The sequence below is a fragment of the Rhinatrema bivittatum genome, chromosome 1 (genome assembly GCF_901001135.1).
Source record: "Rhinatrema bivittatum chromosome 1, aRhiBiv1.1, whole genome shotgun sequence".
Classification (NCBI taxonomy): domain Eukaryota; kingdom Metazoa; phylum Chordata; class Amphibia; order Gymnophiona; family Rhinatrematidae; genus Rhinatrema; species Rhinatrema bivittatum.
Window position 1 is genome coordinate 369,908,080 of NC_042615.1, and position 20,805 is coordinate 369,928,884.

General features: G+C 43.2%; 1 protein-coding gene across 1 annotated transcript in view; it reads right to left on the reverse strand.

Moving 5' to 3' along the window:
- The window catches only part of LOC115096270 (ATP-binding cassette sub-family A member 1-like), a 618,744-nt gene that overhangs the window by 321,086 nt on the left and 276,853 nt on the right, over positions 1-20,805 (reverse strand). Inside the window, exon 20 of the mRNA XM_029610773.1 lies at positions 18,312-18,410. Coding sequence (XP_029466633.1) covers positions 18,312-18,410 — 99 coding nt within the window. The remainder of the gene's footprint in view (positions 1-18,311; positions 18,411-20,805) is intronic.

Here is a 20,805-nt window from a genome sequence, read left to right on the forward strand (position 1 = left end):
CTACTGGATCTTCAACCTTCCTCATTGTGTATGGGAAACAACCACTCCCTCCGCTTCCAGTTCCTCTATCCGTCCTGTCTCCAGCCACCCAGTTAACTGCACAAGAGCTTCAGACATTATGATCCCAAACTGAGACATTGATTCACAAAGCTGCCCAGAGAGCAAAGATCACGATGGACAGACACTGTCGCCCTGCTCTGCAGCTCAAACCGGGGGACAAGGTATGGCTGAGCACCCGTAATATACAACTCGGGTGCTCTCTATGAGGCTGGCACCCTGCTACCAAGGTTCCTTCTCCATCTTGTGACAGATTACTCAAGTCACGTATCAGCTCCGCTTCCCTGCATCATTGACAATCCACAATGTTTCCATGTATCCTTACTCATGCCAGAGGTTCTGTCCTGGCCAGCCTGAAGATTGTCTGAGCCTGAAAGGATATCCTCTGAAGGTGATGAGACTTACTAGGTGAAGGAGGTATTGGATATCTGTCACCGTAACAAGAAGTGGAAGTACCTAATTGCCTGGGACAGGAAACAGAGAGTAGGATTGAATGGGCAATTTTCTCAGTGGAAGGGAGTGGACAGTGGAGTGCCTCAGGGATCTGTATTGGGACCCTTACTGTTCAATATATTTATAAATGATCTGGAAAGAAATACGACGAGTGAGATAATCAAATTTGCAGATGACACAAAATTGTTCAGAGTAGTTAAATCACAAGCAGATTGTGATAAATTGCAGGAAGACCTTGTGAGACTGGAAAATTGGGCATCCAAATGGCAGATGAAATTTAATGTGGATAAGTGCAAGGTGATGCATATAGGGAAAAATAACCCATGCTATAATTACACAATGTTGGGTTCCATATTAGGTGCTACAACCCAAGAAAGAGATCTAGGTGTCATAGTGGATAACACATTGAAATCGTCGGTGCAGTGTGCTGCGGCAGTCAAAAAAGCAAACAGAATGTTGGGAATTATTAGAAAAGGAATGATGAATAAAACGGAAAATGTCATAATGCCTCTGTATCGCTGCATGGTGAGACCGCACCTTGAATACTGTGTACAATTCTGGTCACCGCATCTCAAAAAAGATATAATTGCGATGGAGAAGGTACAGAGAAGGGCTACCAAAATGATAAGGGGAATGGAACAACTCCCCTATGAGGGAAGACTAAAGAGGTTAGGACTTTTCAGCTTGGAGAAGAGACGACTGAGGGGGGATATGATAGAGGTGTTTAAAATCATGAGAGGTCTAGAACGGGTAGATGTGAATAGGTTATTTACTCTGTCGGATAGTAGAAAGACTAGGGGGCACTCCATGAAGTTAGCATGGGGCACATTTAAAACTAATCGGAGAAAGTTCTTTTTTACTCAACGCACAATTAAACTGGAATTTGTTGCCAGAGAATGTGGTTCGTGCAGTTAGTATAGCTGTGTTTAAAAAAGGATTGGATAAGTTCTTGGAGGAGAAGTCCATTACCTGCTATTAAGTTCACTTAGAGAATAGCCACTGCCATTAGCAATGGTTACATGGAATAGACTTAGTTTTTGGGTACTTGCCAGGTTCTTATGGCCTGGATTGGCCACTGTTGGAAACAGGATGCTGGGCTTGATGGACCCTTGGTCTGACCCAGTATGGCATTTTCTTATGTTCTTATGTACTGGGAGGAGAACTCTTGGAAACCCAAATTCAACATCCTGAATAAAGGACTCTTCAAGAGGTTCCACTTCGCACACCCAAGGAAGCCCAAGCCCCGGGGGAGGGGACTTAGAAGAGGGGATACTGTTGCGGTGGCCGGCCATGGATGCCACGACCAGCCACAGTCACTTACCCCTTGGGCGGGCCCGATCCCCCTCCATCCGCTCGCGAGCAACAGGCCCTTGTCTACCCTCGGCGGGGCGGAGAGCCGGCTGCACCAGCAGCCGCCGCCGCCGCCACCACCACCACCACCACCACCACCACCACCACTAGGTGCGTGCACGCGCGACACTTCCTTTCTCTTAAAGGGGCCGCAGCAGAAGAAGCCTCCAACAGGACCCAGATGCATGGCCCGCCCCAGGACCTACTTAAGGCAGCCCCTGCTGCCTCACCTTCACCTCAGCAACAGGTCTCACTCTGCCTTGAGCTGCTAGTTGATTTTTCTTCGTTCCTGCTCCAGCTCCACGTGTTCCTGTTCCTACTCCCTGTGGTCCTGTTCCTGCTCCATGTGACCTGCTCCTGTCCCTGCCCCTATTCTCTCCATTCCTGCTCCTCATCCCCTCAGCTTGCTCTTCTGGTTCTTGATTCGGTTTGCTCCTGGATTCTGCTTTTGTTTGGCACCTGCCCTGACTGCCTGCCTGCTCACTGTTTCTTCTACTCACCACCAGCCCTGACCTCTGAATTCCCTGACCTTGCCTATGCCGTCCTCATGATCAGCTTCCCAGGAGACCCACTCCTTAGTTCTGCCGGCCCCGGTACCAAAGGGCTAAAGCTGAGAGGAACATGGGCTGCTATAGGTGAAGGTCTGGTTGGGTCTCCACCGCCTATATCCACCTCCCGATGATGAGAGCCTATGGGAAGCCTCCTATAGGTAGCACCAACCTCGTCTCGGCCAAGGGTCCACTCTCTATGCAACAACTTCCATATGTATCAATCAGTTTCTGGCTGCATTTTTCAGATAAACATATCACTATATATCTTTTAGGGATATGCATTCATTTAGAAAGAATTAGCCAATTTCAACGTAATTGCCTAATTCGTCCTGGTTTGGGAGACCCGAATCCCGAAACGGATTTTTTCTGAAATTTGGGAAAAATGTGTCTTTCAGGTTACCATGTGGGGGAGCGGCATATTTAATTAAAAAAAAATCCAAACCCAACTCTTCAAATTTACTTAATTACAACCTCACCCAACCATCCTGATCCTCTCCAAGACTTACTGAAAGCCCTGGTGGTCCAGCAGGGGTCCCAGGAGTGATCTTCCACTCTCAGGCCATCGAGCCTGCCAGGAATCAAAGTGGCACCGGTGGCCCTTTGCCCTTACCATGTGACAGGAGCTACCGGTGCCATTGGTCAGCCCCTGTCACATGGTAGGAGCAATGGACGGCCAGCACCATCTTAGAATATGGCATGGGCCATCCATTGCTCCTTCCATGTGACAGGGGACGACCAATGGCACCAGTAGCCCCTGTCACATGGTAAGGGCAAAGTGCCATCGGCGCCATTTTGATTAGTGGCAGCCGACGGCCCACCAGGTCCAGGCCCCTGGTGGTCCAGGGCCTGGACCACCAGGGCTTTTATTAAGTCTTGGGGAGATCAGGATAGTGGGGGGGGGGGGGTTTGTAATTAAGTAAATTTGAAGGGTTGGGGTGGGGTTTATTTTTTTGGGTCATTTCCGAAAATAAAACGAAAAAAGTTTTTGGGTTTGGGGAGTGGACCGAAATGGTCCACCCCGAACCCAAAAATGAAAACGAACCTAAAAAAAATTGTGCACATCCCTAATTATCTTTTCCTCTGAGAAGACATCAACAACAACAAATTAAAACTGATTTTTACCAAATTGCATGCTTACAAATGGTTTTTTGGTCAATTGATCACACTCACATCCCTAAAAGAGCAGCAGCAGTTGACAAGACAACATACTGCTACATTAAGGGCTTCCACTCCTTCAATATGCAGGTGGTGTGCAAAGCCAAAGGGATCATCATGGAGGTGGTGCTCAGATTTCTGGAATCCTGTCATGATACCTACATCTTCTCACAGTCAGGAATTCATGATTACTTCCAGGAAGGTTACATCATTGGAACGTGGTTTCTAGGTAAGTATGCTGCTCTCACTACAAACATACAAATACTAACCTCTGATGCTTTTATCTCTTTGATATCTAGGTGGTCATCACTTAGGCCCAGGAAGCCTTCTTCAGCCTCTAACAAGGAACAGCCTTGCTGCAAATCTCCATGGGATATCTCACTCAGCTCTTCTTTGCCTTTTTACCTTACGTTTGCTAGAGGATATTCACTTAAACATGGCTCATGATCCCACTGGCATAGCCATAGACTGCTATGGCTAGCCCTAGTCCACCCTACAACAGGGTGGACTAGGATATTCACTTAAACATGGCTCATGATCCCACTGGCATAGCCATAGACTGCTATGGCTAGCCCTAGTCCACCCTACAACAGGGTGGACTAGGATATTCACTTAAACATGGCTCATGATCCCACTGGCATAGCCATAGACTGCTATGGCTAGCCCTAGTCCACCCTACAACAGGGTGGACTAGGGCAGTCACTAAGAAAAACTTTGGCCTACTCAAAACATTTACACTGCCTAGACAAATCTGTAAGATATCTTTTCTACAACCAAACCAAAATCTGTGAGATCATTCTAATCTGCTGTATGCTTCATATCCTCACCAAAAACAGAGGGTCTGCCTCTTCCAGAGGGACAAGACAATCATCTTGAGGAGAAAGAAGTTTATGACCTGAGTGCTGAGGTATTGCAGGAAATACATCTCCCCACTCACTAGCAGGCTGTAGAAGAAAGGAAAGCTCTGATTCAAATAAATTTTCAACAGTGAAGGTGCATTTATTTATAAGACAGTTGTGATATTTTTACATAGAAAACAATAAATTAATCTTAACTGAGCAAGCCTCTCTTTTTGGCTATGGTGCTTTGCACTGCCCCATCTGATGTTCCTCCAAAGCAGTGTTCAGTTATTACCCAATGCCTTTGGAGGACCTAGACACAGCGCAGTTGTAAAGAATGAAAGCCACAAGAGGACTGTGGGGTAGAGAGTAGCTCCTGAGAGCTAAGATCAGGGAGGCCAGTTACTGCCAGTTATGCAATGCCTCTCCCCTTCAGCTGCAGCATAGAAGAGTGCATCTCTATGGTAGCAGTTGTGGGAGGCTTCCTCTGTGGTGACTGGAGTGCAGTTGGAGGACACATCTATGTAGATAGTTACCCAGCTGAGGAATTCCCATCATGGGTGATGGTGGACCCACTGGGGAAGCCTCTCACTGGGCTGGAGGACCTACAGCAAGCTGTGAAACCATTCAGGGTGGTGGTAGTGCTAATGCAAATGCCTGGGGAGGCTGCATCCATGGGACTGGTGGCTTCCATGCAGAATTCCATTCTAGCTGTGGATGGCAGGGTGGCATCCACTGCAGCATCTCCTTCTGGACAGTAGCAATACCCTGCAGTTCCTCATCCAGCATTCTGCCAATGCCCTGGGACTCCTGACGGACACTCTGCATTTCTTCATGCACCATTTCCTTCTGGCCCTGAATGTCCTGCCGTAGGCCAGGCATATGGTCTGCAACTTTCTCATTTAATTACACCGTGCAGCTTTATGCTGGAATACAAGGCACCACTTCTTTTCTATTAGAGAAGCTGCTCTCCTCAAAATGCCTGTCCTCCCCCTCATCTCCTGCATACTGCAAAACTTCAGGAGTAGGTGGTTTTATGTTGGTGGCCCTTGGCTTCTTCTCCTCCTGCTCCTCCTCCAAAGAGCTTGGCAGCACTCATTATCTGTTGACACTTTTCTCCTCTCTGTCAGCCCTGGACTCTGCAAACGCCTCATTATTATTACTGTCTTCCTCCAGGCTTCCTGGCTGCACTGGTGTATGCCACCTAACCTTTCCAAGGTCACTTGGTCAAGAAATGTCAGATTATTAACCAGTCTCTTCCTCTGGAAAAAAGGTTAAAGTGTATATACTAGTATTACACACGCTACCTGGCAGTTTCTATTTTTTACCACGGTACATTCCTTATAGGCATGAAGAACAGCTCAAAGGTCTAAAGTCTACAGCCTCCTGCTACTCAAGTATTTTCAAATCTACCATTCCTTTGGGTGTCAACACTTAAATTAAACACTTTTTTCTCACTTACATACATGCACAAAAATAGAACAGACAGCTTAGTGTGGCTATTGATAGCTGTGCCTATCCACCTTCATCACCACTGAAAATCTGAACAGATAGATATGTATTTATATGTATGGAATTAGTCATTATTAGTCGTAACAAGCAAGCTCCTTAAATGCCTTTCTTATACTCACCTTGGCAGCCTTAAGGATTGAGGTGTCCAAATTTCCCATACTATTCATAGATGTCTCTGAAATGGTGCTGAGAACCATCCATTCTGCCTAGGTGAAAGTAATATGGGTTGCAGGCCCCACTTCCCTCATCTCTCTTCTTGACTTGGCATCAGAGGTCTTACTACTTGTGACTCAGGTCTTTTACATTCCTCTTATTGTGGAAGACCACATTGAGTTGGTGGTGGATTTTCTCCTAAGTCTGCTCTTGTTACACTAGTGGACCCTTCGACCTAGGGGGAGTTGACACTATCTGTGGGGAAGAGCCCCACAGGTCCCCACCATTGATAGGTGAGGCTGATAAAGAGCAGAGACCCTACTGGAGCTTCACCATTACCAGCCCATGTTCCCCTTAGGTTACGCCCTCAGGTACCGGGCAGCTGGACTTACATGTGGTCTCTGTAGTGATGGGAGTCAAGGAGAAGAAGAGATGCTGAAGAATAGGTCAAGTTTAGGAACAGGCAGCAGAGTATGAGAGCAAATTCCAGACAAGGGTCGAGGCAGGCGGCGTATCTCGTGGTTTGGTCGAGGCAGGGGGCGATCTTGTGGTTGGGTTCCAGGCAGGGGTTGAGGCAGGTGGCATGTCTCGTGGTCAGTATCCAGTCAAAAGCCAAGGGAATCCAAGGGACAAGGAAGAAGGCAAGGAACTCAGAAAAGCAACACGCACAACGCAAGGAGCATGGAGACCTGTTGCGAAGGCAAAGGCTGGAAGCATGATACAGCCTTAAATAGTCCTCCAGTGATGATGTAATCTTGGAGGGCTGCGGGCATTTTCCTGCCATGGGTCCTTTAAATGAGGAAGAGCGGAGTGTGCACATGCCTAGGAGGATGCTGGAAGCAATAGGGACTCGGCAGTGGTGGCAGCATTCTTGCTGTGAAGAGGGAGACTCCACAGTGTCGGCCTAGCGACTTGGGGCCGAAGAATGAGCGGCATTGGGTGGCCAGCTCAGAACCGTAGGAAGCACGGCAGTTTTGGCAGCAACTCCCCGCCACGGTCAGGAGGTCCAGGGCTGGCTTGACCACTCCGATGCGGTGTTGGGTGAGTGAGGACAGTCTCGAGAACCCATGGTCAGCAAGTGTAACAGCTCTTTCCAGTAGAATCCCATTCTCTGTGACTCCTTCCCATATAAGTTATGCTGGACCTTCATTACCTCCTTCACCAGAAGGTCCACCTCCCATGGCTGAAAGTTAGGATTCCTAAGCAGGGCTCTACTTCTTCCAAATATGATATTATTAGAAAGACAGGCTAGTGAGGCACATGAATATGCATATAAAGGACTGGGTTTATACACATTTAATTTATGCATGAAAATTGTTAACAAATGTACATACGTAAATTATACTCACATATATTAATTGCATATATGTGCATTTATTTTTTGAAAAGTAGTGGTATTTTCATCATATGTGTGTATAGAGTTGGTCCATAATAAGATTAAATGCAGGCTCCATGTCATTAGGGTCAGGCTGAGCTGGTCTAGAGTTTATCTCTATAAATTTTAATGGAGGTAATATGGAGCCTGCAGCTAACCCTTGTCCAAAAGATATATGTTGGATATAAGGAAAGAAAGGTATGTTTGGATGATGAACTCATCACCTGAAGCCTTTAACTTTTATTTTTTGGCCATTGTTTTTATTCCTTATACCTGATATTTATTAAGGAAGAGAACTAAAAATATTTTTGGAAAGTGTATGTGTCCTGTGTTTTAGAAGACATCAGGATATTAATTTCTACTTGTTTTCATTTGTTACATCTATCCTACAAACTTTGGACTAGAATCATCAAAATGCTATAAAGAAAGCAGAAATATGGTGCGATAGTGGACGAAATAAAAAAAAGGGGCGAGTTTAGGAAAATATCCAATTTACAGCATCGCATAGCAAAGTAGCGCAACCCACGCAACTTTATCGCGTCACGTGTCATTGTATGCATTGTGCATCATTTTATGTGTTGCACGTTTATTTTTTTGTTCATATATACAGGTTTCCTGCAGTTGCTTCTTTGAGGGTCTGTCAGGCAACGGTGAGAGGAGTTGAGTAGAGTTAGTGGTTGGAGGTGACAGGAGATAGTTATCAAGTTCTGAGTGCTGTGTCTTCTGTTTAGTCTTTTTCATCTGTTTCCTTGCACATTTGTCTTTTGAGTTCTTTGTTGGAGTGAAAGTTTTTGTTAGGTTGTCCAGTTTGTCTGTTTGTCACTTTTGTGGGGAGGTGAGGAGGAGTGATGAGGGGTGGTGGTGGTGATGAGGACTGGTGGTTGTGAAGAGTTAGAGAGGATGGAGCGTGAGAGGCATGGGAAGAGAGGAGGGCTGTAAGGAGAGGAGGGGGAGGAGAGGAGGGGAGGAGAGGAGGTGGACAGGAATAATAGGAGGAGGAGGAGGAGGGATAGGGACAAGAATAGAGATAGGAAGGAGGGATGGGATATGAAAAGACAGGTGGGGAAGGGGACAGGCAGGCAAGTGTGGCAGGGGGAGGAGGATAGCAGGCAAGGATAGACAGAGAGGGCAGAGTGGAGTGGAGTTTGCCGGCCAGGTGCAGGAGGGAATAAGGAATGGAGGAGAGTGGGGAGTGGGAGCAAGAGTGAGGAGAGTGACACCGCTCCACAAGTGGCCCAATAAGTCAGCAGCCAGGCAGCAGGGTGACCTTGACTAAGGGCCTTAAAGTTTACTGTGTAGGATAATGAGATTCTGATTCCCGGGGTCCTAGAGAACTATAGTCTGCTCTTTGTGAACTGAGTCACAAAGATATCCAGGGCAGCCAAGGGACAGATATGATGCATCATTGCCCTATCCTGGCGCAGTCGAATCAGGAGGATTGGAGACCAGGTGGTCCACCACTACTGTGATATAAAGGCACAGCTCAAGTACAAGTATCAGTGACAGATGGGAGAAGGTTCCCCTTGTCCTGACCTCCATGCAGCAGCACATGACTGAACAGCTGGGACCAGATATATTTGGGGGAATGGAAAAAGCACTGGACACCACATGAGCTGGGGCCGGTATGTTCACCTCACCTGTAAAAATCAAATCTTTTAAAAATGTACACATTTTCTGGCATAAGATGCTCACATTGAGAGATTGATGAATTGATGCAAAGTGTACATCTTATACCAAACATTACATATGTCTTAGCATTTATACTTATGTCTTCTTCTTTATTTCCACAGCTCTTGTCCGGGATACTGCCCCTCCCAGTCATCAAGCCCCCACATCCAGCAGTGCAGCCCCAGGGACCAGCAGTGCAGCAGCAGCAGCACATGTGGCAACCATCCAATTGAATGCACAGACACAATGGAGTGAGGAAGAGGAAAAGGAGCAGCTCCAGCAGCCACCAGAAGAGAACCAGCTGCTTGCACCCCTTGGCTTACCCCTGCAACTGGATATGAACCATATTCCCTCTAGCCTCATGCCATGGGACAAAGTTGACCAATCCCCACTTTGCTCCAGCACACCCATTCTCCATCAAGATCTGACAGATACCTAGCCAGATCAGGCCACCAGCCCAGACATGCCAGTGTTGGTCCCACAGACAATGCCTCAGCATCCATCAGCAGAACCAGCAGCAGCTACAGAACCTGCAGCACCAGCAGGTCCGCCAAACCATTGACCGTGAGAGGAGGTATGGCCTTCAATGCCATCACATATAGGCAGAGCTGGTGCATCTGAGGAGGGCTCACATCAGGACCACCAATGCCTTGCAGGCACAGTCAGCTGCTGTAATACAGAGCCTTACCACCATTGCCACCTCTATCAACAACCTTTCATCTGCTGTCACACTACTAATAGAAAGATTGCCTGAGCCTCCATCAGTGCCATGCCCATCCTCTCAGGAGTTGATACCATTCAGCAGTCCCTGGCCTTTAGGATGGCCCAGGGGTAGCCCTCCCAAAATATGCTACCTCCAAACAGCCATGAGGCCCCCTACCCACAAGTAGTTGACAATTTAAAGGTAACAAATTTCACTGAAAGATGACTTGTCAAAATAAGGCAGGCCCATCCTCACTACAGAGTTCCTGTGCCAACTAGATGTAGGAAGATTGCTGGGCCCATCCTCACTACACATTTCTTGTGCCAGCATGCTGATGGGGATGGTCTACTTTCATCATGTGTTACCATGCTGCTTGCTTCGTATGTCCTCCTATGCTCTACTCACAGTCCTGCCTCCTTCATGCAGTTTCCAATCATAGTCCTGTTCCTGGTTTCTCTTCCTATCATGTCTCATCTTCTGGTCCTCCTGCTGGTTTCTCTTCTCATCATGTATTGTCTCCTGGTTCTGATACTGTTTTTCCTCTCTTCTCATCCTGCTTCTGCCTCCATGTTGCTGTGTCATCTCATCCTACTGCTCCTGCCTCCATGTTGCTGTGTCATCTTGTTGCTCGTGCCTCCATGTTCCTGTATCATCTCATCCTGCTACTGCGTTCAGGCTGCTATGTCATCATTATGCTGCTGCTTTCATGCTGAATTCTCCAGTCTAAATCCTGCTGACTCCATGCTGCACACTCTAGTTCGAGTCCTGCTGCCTCCATGTTTTGCTCTCCAGTCCAGGTCTTGCTGCTTTCTACTTGAACTTTGCTTTCATGGCCTTTAGGCTGTTCTCCCTTTGAGTGTACTCTTTCAACATGGACTGTGTGGGCCTTCTACTTGCCATCACATAGTTGTGTTGATATCAGCTTTAACATTAGAACTGTACTGTAGCTATTGGGGTGCCACTTCCACTTTCTATGGTCTTTGGTATACATTTTCATCACGTGAGAGGAAGAGAGGAAGAGGGGAAGAGGGAGGGAATTTAGGTAGGAGGTAGGGAAGTTCCCTCCCAGTCTGCTCCTTAATTGGAGCGGACTGTGAGGAAACTGAGGAAGGTCGGAATATATCGCTGCACGGAAATTGTGAAAGTCCCCCCTTGAGCACACCGCCCGCACATACGCACACAGATTATAAAATGCTTTTCTACTACTGAAAAGAGTTTATGGGCAAACAAGAAGCATACATTAAGCGGACCTTTCAACAATAGCACAATATCCAGCAGAGAAGAGGTGTCATATAGATGTGCAGGTAGAAGCTCCATTCATGCAAATCTATTTACAACAAGTTCTAATCATTCACCTCTATCACCCAAAAACTGGTGATGTCAATTAAAAAAAAACCAATTACAAAATTGTTCTTACTCCACAGTGATGAAGGCCTACCAAGAGCTAATGTAACTCTTGCACTGGGCCTCACCTCATCCCTGTTCATACTGGCTTTGTTCCCCAGAAGGGGCCAGATTATCTCCATAAGGCTCCCAGCTTCCAGCTGCAAATCCCTTCATCCCCATGATGACAGAACTCTGATAGATACAGGGGTAGATTTTCAAATGTGTGTGCACGTGTCTATGGGTGCATGCTTCCGGGTGCGCACACATGGATGCACCAGTTTTATAATATGCATGCACCAGTGCGCACATGTTATAACATCCGTGGATTCCATGCACATGCACATGTGAAGGGATTTGCAGCTGGAACCTGGGAGCCTTATGGAGATAAGCTGGCCCCTACTGGGGAACAAAGCCAGTATGAACAGGGATGAGGTGAGGCCCAGTGCAAGAGTTACATTAGCTCTTGGTAGGCCTTCATCACTCTGGAGTAAGAACAGTTTTGTAATTTTTTTTTAATTGACATCACCAGTTTTTGGGTGATAGAGGTGAATGATTAGAACTTGTTGTAGATAGATTTGCATGAATGGAGCTTCTACCTGCACATCTATATGACTATTTGCAGATGATACAAAATTGTTCAGAGTAGTTAAATCACAAGCAGATTGTGATAAATTGCAGGAAGATCTTGTGAGACTGGAAAATTGGGCATCCAAATGGCAGAGGAAATTTAATGTGGATAAGTGCAAGGTGATGCATATAGGGAAAAATAACCCATGCTATAATTACACAATGTGGGGTTCCATATTAGGTGTTACAACCCAAGAAAGAGATCTAGGCGTCATAGTGGATAACACATTGAAATCATCAGTTCAGTGTGCTGCGGCAGTCAAAAAAGCAAACAGAATGTTGGGAATTATTAGAAAGGGAATGGTTGAATAAAACGGAAAATGTCATAATGCCTCTGTATCGCTCCATGGTGAGACCGCACCTTGAATACTGTGTACAATTCTGGTCGCCGCATCTCAGAAAAGATATAATTGCAATTGAGAAGGTACAGAGAAGGGCTACCAAAATGATAAGGGGAATGGAACAGCTCCCCTATGAGGAAAGACTAAAGAGGTTAGGACTTTTCAGCTTGGAGAAGAGATGGCTGAGGGGGGATATGATAGAGATGTTTAAAATTATGAGAGGTCTAGAACAGGTAGATGTGAATCGGTTATTTACTCTTTCGGATAATAGAAAGACTAGGGGGCACTCCATGAAGGGCACATTTAAAACTAATCGGAGAAAGTTCTTTTTTACTCAACACACAATTAAACTCTGGAATTTATTGCCAGAGGATGTGGTTAATGCAGTTAGTATAGCTGTGTTTAAAAAAGGATTGGATAAGTTCTTAGAGGAGAAGTCCATTACCTGCTATTAAGTTCACTTAGAGAATAGCCACTGCCATTAGCAATGGTAACATGGAATAGACTTAGTTTTTTGGTAGTTGCCAGGTTCTTATGGCCTGGATTGGCCACTGTTGGAAACAGGATGCTGGGCTTGATGGACCCTTGGTCTGACCCAGTATGGCATTTTCTTATGTTCTTACGACACCTCTTCTCTGCTAGATAATGTGCTATTGTTGAAAGGTCTGCTTAATGTATGCTCCTTGTTTGCCCATAAACTCTTTTCAGTAGTAGAAAAGCATACTATACCTGTGCATGTAGCTTGCCTGCATTCACATTCTTAGGCATTTTAAGGAGGTAAGAGGTAAGTAACATGTACAGCTCAAAAGTGTTGTGACCTTACAGCAAGGTAATCCAGGGGAGCTATGTATGAAAGCATACCCAAATAACTAGGAGTTATTCATAAGCAGCTGTAAGGGTAGATGAGTGGATATTTGAGATTATCATACAGTGTTGCAAGGCAAGCTACATGCATGGCAGTGTGTAGGTTAGAGAATTATTATAATAGGCTGTTCTGAAAAGTGTTTAACTCTTGGTGAAATGGACCTTAGCATGCATAATAAAAAATATGACATACACAGAATATCAATTTTTAAATCACTTTAAAAAAATATCAATTAAATAAAACTGTAAAATACAAAAATGATAAAGATAAGAATGGGGAAGAATTTAACTTTTTACATTAAATTAAAGGGCCAAGGAACCTCAGGGGGCAAGGTCCTGATTAGCCTAGGATGTAGCAGTCATTTCAGGCCCATCAGTTCCAAGAGCAGCTGTGAAGCCTTCAAGCCTGGCAAGACACTCAAACATCTCCACCAAATTCCTGAGGTCAGATCTCACTAGGGATGTGAATCATTTTTATAACAAATTGAAATATCATACAATATTTCACAATTCGTTATATATCAGTTAAAAAGTGAAACTAATATTTTTTCCCCCGAATTTTCATGAAAATCATTTTTCGGGTTAGTGCGCGCTAACTCCAGTTAGCGCGCACTAACAAAAAACATTTATTTTTGTTATTTTTTGTAACTTTTTTAAAATTTTTGTTAGTGCGCGCTAACTCCCGTTAGCAAGCACTAAGCTGAAAAACTATTTTTCACTAAAAAAAAAAAAATTCCAATCCACGGGAAAACAAGATTTCCTCGTGGCCACATGAACCCGAAAGCGCAAACGATTGGGCACCCGATTCACATCCCTAGTTCTCACCTCATGAAATTCCTCCTCCATTATCTGAACTGCCTAGCTGTTAGCTGCAAGAGACCAGGCTCTGGGATAGAAGCAGGTTCTCCAGCCACTGAAGTCATCTTTGAGTCAAGGAAAGGTCTCCAGCAAGCTGGTCACCAACCTCACCCAGCAATGACTGAGCAGCCCCAGGGAATGCATCCAGAGATCCCAGGGCAAGAGCATTTTTCATACTGATAACTGCTGCATTCATCATTAAGATATGCTGATTCCTTCTTAGAGGAAGTTTTTGCTACAAGAGATGTTTAAATCTTGCTGCTTTTTTGGCAGTATCACAGAAATGTAAGGTATCTGCAGCTATACTTGATTTGAACCCGATAAAGAAGCTACATTAAGACAGAAATGCAGTAAAGATGTTTTATTTCTAGTCTCAAGACACAAGCTTATCCAAATTTTTGCAGAAATACTCAGATTAGGAGAAAGAAGTTTATTTTTTTTTTAATCCAGTGATGATTTCTTTGAAATACCCTGTAAATGTTTAACTACATTTCAGGTAACTGCACCTTACAAGATTTATATCAACTTTTGACCTTTTCAAAAAGTAAATTGAGCCCACTATATTCTGTGTCTTCTCTAGTTCCAGATGTGCAAGTCTACGATCTCTGGGTGGGGTGTCTTGGGTTCTTGGCTAAAGTCATTATTTGAACAACTGCATACAATATAAATTAATATATTTGATTTGGTCAGTTTCATTTTCCATAAGGAATTAGGGAGTCATTTTGTAACATCGCATATAAGTTAGCTGGCAAATATGCACACAAGTTACACCAATTTTCAAAGCTGATTTATGCACATGAATCCACTTTGAAAATTATTCCATCTAAACTATGCACATAAATTTACTTCTGCTGTTTGGGGTGCATACATTTGGTGATAAAATTTATGTGCATACTTTTGAAAATCAATTAGTATCGTGTAAATTTTCAAAGAGCTTTTGTGTGTGAAAATAGCATATGTGTGTCCAAGTAAACTATACACGTAGATATGCTATTTTATAAATGTGAAAGTGTGTTTATATTTTCCATTTCACACATACTTTTTATCGGTGGAAGAAAGAAAATGGCTAGGGGTCTTCCAGGGTGTGATTCAGAAGTATCTTTAAGATATCCTATTGCCACACAGATTTTTAGATCATTGTAGCTTGACCTATTTTGTGGCCCCTTCTCCCTCTACCTTTAGAGTGGCCCCAATGTTATGGAATTCTTCTCTTGATCTAGTCAGTTCTCAGTGAGGATTGGTCAACTCTTAGTGAAGCTGGTCAATCCCTAAAGATAGAAGGGAATAATACATACATACGTTTATGGGTTGACGGCATAGTGGGGGTATATGGCTGGTGATTCACTATTTTGCTAAAGAGGAATGGCGAGGATTGTCAGCAATATATTAGCATTTCTGAAATTTAGGCAGAGGGATCAGGCCATAGGGGCCCCAGTATTTTTTTCATTGTTTTGGGGGTTGGGGTGTGAAGACCCCAACATTTTTCCCAATATATTTGGGGATGAGAGTGGGGGTGGGAATGAATAAGGTGGCTGCTACCATGTGCTTTTTTTTTTCTTACCTGGCTACATTCTGAATATAGATGGGTATAGTTAAGGTTATCTGGTCATATGTACTGCTTCAGAACTGCTTATCAGACAACATATGCAGATAACTGAATTTTGGAGTTATCCAGGTGAGCTATCCTGACAACTTTGACTTACACAGTAAAATGTGGCCAGTTTAAGAGCCATGAAGTGTAAACTTCAGGATTCGTCTGGGTAAATCAAAAGTTATCCAGACCAGTCCCTTTCATTATAAACCTCCAAATGTTTATTAGCTTTTAATTGTTTGATGCCTATGGGAAAGGCAGTTACCAAGTAAATAAACTAAACTAAATAAAGACAGATCTGTTAGAAGTGAACAAAAGCTTCCATATAACTGTATATTTGAGTTTAATCTTCCAGTGGTGAATTCAGCAGGATATAATAAAAAAGCTTGGCTTATAATTGTAAATAGATCACAGATTCTTAAGGGAAAGTAAAACATTACAAAGTATGTAGTTAAAAAGGTGTCAATGTATTTTCAGGTCAAAGTGTCCTGACAATGACCTGTGGATGACTTTGTTTTGCATTTTTAGAACAAAATGATAAATTGTCAGGGCTGTTTTATAAATGAAAAACATCATGTTTCCTCATGTTCTAGCCTTGAATTAATATAACTTTTTATTTCTCTTAAGTTTTCCCAAGGATTGCAAGAGCAATAGTATATGACAGCAAAAACAATGGGAAAAAGAATACATTTTCCATCAACATTATTATTAAGGGAAGAAGTAAAATCTTGGTAATGCTATGATAACACATTTATTGCAACCCCTCTTTTAAACTTTAAGGGATCATTTTCAAAACGATTTCTGCACTTAAAACCCAGTTTACATGAGTAAATTGACATTTGAAAATCATCCCAATTATGCCCATACTTTCTCTCACAATCAAGACAGGTGTTCTGGGGAGGGGGCGGGGCAGAGTTGGAGTGGGGAAAGCATTTATGTGCATAGTTTGAATTTTCAAAAGTATACATTAAATATCTATGCAGTTAAACCTGCACAGTTCCACCTGTGCTTATGTGAAGGTTATTGGCCCGTGCTGAATTTTAGAATAGTTCTTGAGGGATAGAAGGGTAGTGGCTCAGTCACTCTTTACTTATTTATTTATTTAATATTTAGTAAGCTAGTGAGAGGCAAACTTATCTGTCTAACTTTATTTTCACTTTAACCAAACGTATATGGTGGCAGGTATGTTCCACTGATTATACCAGCCACCCAGTTAATTTTCACAGGGTAACGTGTACTTCACCAGTCTACTGAATAATGTCCTTAAAATTTTTATTTCATGCACACCTTACTGAAAGTGCCATATGTTTGACTTCAATGAGAAAATTTATGACAAACTACTGGAAATGGCAAAATGTTTTGCAATTTCTTCAATATATCATGGGGTAGATCTTAAAAGCCATGCGCGCGTAAATCCTCCCGGATTTACACGCGCAGGGCACTCACGCGCTGGCGCGCCTATTTTGCATAGGCTGCCGGCACGCGCATAGCCCCAGGACGTACGCACGTCCCAGGGCTTCGTAAAAGGGGCGGGAGGAGGCATGTCCGGGGGGTGTCGGCCGGCCAGGGGTGTGTCAGGGAACGTGCCCGGGGTCAGGGGGCTGTCCGAGGCAGGTCCGGGGGCGTGGCAATGGTTCAGGGGCAAGCTGGGAGGGTAGTCCCGAGTCCCCCGGCACTGCGGCCTGTGCTGGGAGATGCCGAGGTGGCGCACACAAGTTACGCCTGCCTCAAGCAGGCGTAACTTGTACAGCAATGGTAGGGGGGATTTAGGTAGGGCTGGGAGGTGGGTTAGATAGGGGAAGGGAGGGGAAGGTTGGGGGACGTGGAAGGAAGTTCCCTCCGAGGCCGCTCCGTTTTTGGAGCGGCCTTGGAGGGAACGGAGGCAGGCTGCGCTGCTCAGCGCGCGCAGGCTGCCGATTTTGTGCAGCCTTGTGTGCGCCGACCCCGGATTTTATAAGATACACGCATATCTTATAAAATCCGGCATACTTTTGTTTGCGCCGGTTGTGCGAACAAAAGTACGCGTGGGCGTACTTTTTAAAGATCTACCTCCATGATTCCAAATGAAATCATCTAATAGAAGGAGACTCACAGACCTAATGAAATAGGTAAGTTTTGCCAGTTGTCACCTGTTTCATCAAACACTTCCCCATTAAATCCTATGGTAAAAATACAATTTTTCAGAAAAGTGAACTATCTTCTATCCTTTTGCTCTGAATGTTTTTCACACATCTCAAGATATCATATGGTGATACTAGCAGATAAAATATCTTGGGTGTAAGGAAGTGAGAGCAGTGGAAGCCAAAAAATGCCTAGTCTAGTCAAAAATGTCCTTACCTATTCTAGAGGATACACTACCGCATTCACTCACTTTGAATATTACTTTGATGCTCTTGAATAAAACCAGCTTACTTATTTAAAATCTAGTTCAAATGTTTTTGGTGGACATTGTTCATTACTTCATGCATCTCCTTTGTGCTTTCTTACCCATTCTATGCTTTTGGAAAACAATCCTTTATTGAATAAGGCCCTACATGCCTTCATTTCACAGCTGTTGTAAACGCTGGTTTAATTCTATCCTAGTGCACAATTGTAACCACAGATTATGAAACAGATGTACTTCGTAGGTTTTCTTTAGGCAGCTCACATTATTTTGCATCTTTTTCCTTTTCTTTTTGTGGAAGTATTTCACTGAAGGATTAATGACAACACAATTCAGATTCTTAATGGTTTCCCACTGCTTCCAGAGGCATCTTCAGCTTCAACAATATATTCGTAATGGGGAAAACTGGCAAAGGCAGTAAATAATTTGTGAAGCTGATACTCACGGAATGGGATCATTTCTCATGCATCGCGTCCCAAAACCAGGATTATCTGTTAAAGAATCTATCACACGTGACACTTGAGCATTAGCAGGATCATCAATGCTGTAAACAAACACAAGACTCAATTAATGTTTTAGCATTGCCCAAGGGATACCAAGTGGTGGGGGAATGTTGTTTCCTTGCATTCAGTGTATTCCAAACTAATTAAACACCATGGTGATTATCTAGTACATTCATCTGTGCCAGATCTTGTATTAAAGACATAACATTTGCCAGGAAGAGTATAGATGAACCTATTAGAGTTTTGGGTATTTTTAGACATTTTATTGGGTTCTATTTTTAAACTACCCTTTAGAGATCAGCAGGAGGATTAGGAAACCTTCAGAGCTTTTTGAGTCTGTCCATCTGTCGTTTGCAATGTGAACATCTTTAAATCTTTAGAAGTCAAGAAAAAAGCTGAAATCATGTTCATTTCTGGCAAACATAAGAAAAATGTTCTGTCTTTGTCAGCACTACAGTTGAAGCACATCATCCCATATCAATTAGAGAAGAGAATATATTTTTCAGTGGAAGAATATACCTGCAATTGTAAAGTTTGTAGGATCTGTATTCTCAACTCATAATTTTAGGATAGGGTAAAAAATGTTTTAGTGCAGCCTTGGAAAATTTATAACAGTTGTTTATTTCTGCTTCTATAATTTTATTTATTTATTTTTAAATTTTTATTGGGACTGTTAATTTCTCCAGCAGTCACTCGGGAATGCCATATTTGGAGTGTGGTATTGTCAAAGGATAATGTTAAAACAGGGATGTTAGTATATCCTGATAAAGAGGACGTGGATTTAAATGGATATTAGACAAAGATAAATAATTCCAAATTCTAATAATAAATAGGCTCTGAACAGCAATAAAAAGCCCAGATATAGTTGTCTGTATGCAAATGTCAGAAGTTTAAAAAATAAAATTGGACCTAGGGACGATAACTTTCAAAGTGGCATGCAGGTGCATATTGGTGCATGTGTATCAGCACATGCCCAGGGACATGATGATTTTATAACATGCGTGCACATATGCACACATGTTATAAAATAGCCTGAATGCACTCACATGTGTGCCTAATTTTAAATAGGCGTGTGCCTAGGCATATAAATCCTGTTTCCACTGCTTAAATCATGGTATGTTAAAAACAAATCATGTCCACGCCATGACCAGTTTCACCAGTTTGTCCATCAGTTTGCTCAGTGTTGAACTAGGCCCTCCAAACTCCCCTGGTTTAATACCTTGTACTCCAGTTACCCCAGACCCTTTAAACCCTCCAAAATGGCAGTTTTTTCTTTTTTTTACAACTTACACCTAATCCAGAGCAGACATAAACTTACGCAGCAGTGGACCTAGGCACATGCTGGGGTATGTAAATATTTATGTGCACATCTCTTGGCCATGCCTTGAAAGGCCTGTGCCCCAGCCAGACCACATTCTTTTTTTTTCTAAATCGAGCGAGATTTGCATGCACCTAGAGATATGTGTGCATTTAGGCGGCTTTAAAAATTTAGTGGGTGAGTGCAAACCTGACTTGTGTGTGTATCTCCCAATTTTGGTGCGTTGGGCTTATAAAATCACCTTTAAGAATGTATGTCACTAAAAGAAGATATATATGTAATAGACATCTCAGAGACCTTGTAGAAAGAGGTAAACCAATGGGGCAAAATATATCGAAAAGGCCATGCAGATGAAATTATTGGTGCTATAGTACTATATACGTTAAGAGTACCATAGTGGTTATTAGGATAAAACTTCTGCAGGATGTATACTACACTCTGGAATCTCTAAGGATAGAAATTGTATGCATGATGGGTAACAGAAGAGCAGTGGGGTATACTTGAGGGAGGAGTCCTGGAGTTGTACCAATTTCCAGCAGTTAAGACCTTACAACATTTACGCCTATGGAATAGACATTTTTCTTTTTCTGTTCCAACGTTATAGAATGACCTCCTATTGCATTTAAAGGAAGAAAGATAACTCATGAAATTAAAAAAAAAATGCTAAAAATATGGTTAATGGGAAACATGTCTGAGTTGGAATTTTATTATGCAGTAATGTAATAATGTATTTGGGAAAATGTTGGGATATTGACTATGATGTACATAGCCTAGAAAGATTTTTATTAGTCAGGAGATTAATAAATAATTCTAAATAAATAAATACATTTAAATAATTAAATTGACAGAGTAGGTAATTGCCAATAGGTGGCCTCCACATGGGGGAGGCTACTGCTTGCATAAACCAGAGACTGGCTGCAACTTCAATGGGAGAGGGAAGATACCCAGAGATATAAATCTATAACTAGTTATATTCATAGAGACAATTTAAAAATATTATCTTGGAAAATAGTTTTAAAAATATCATTTTTGAAACCCAAATAAAATGTATTTCATACTTTAAAAAAGATCTAAGAAAGACCAAATGACCACCAGAATTGCAAAATGGTGCTGTTAAA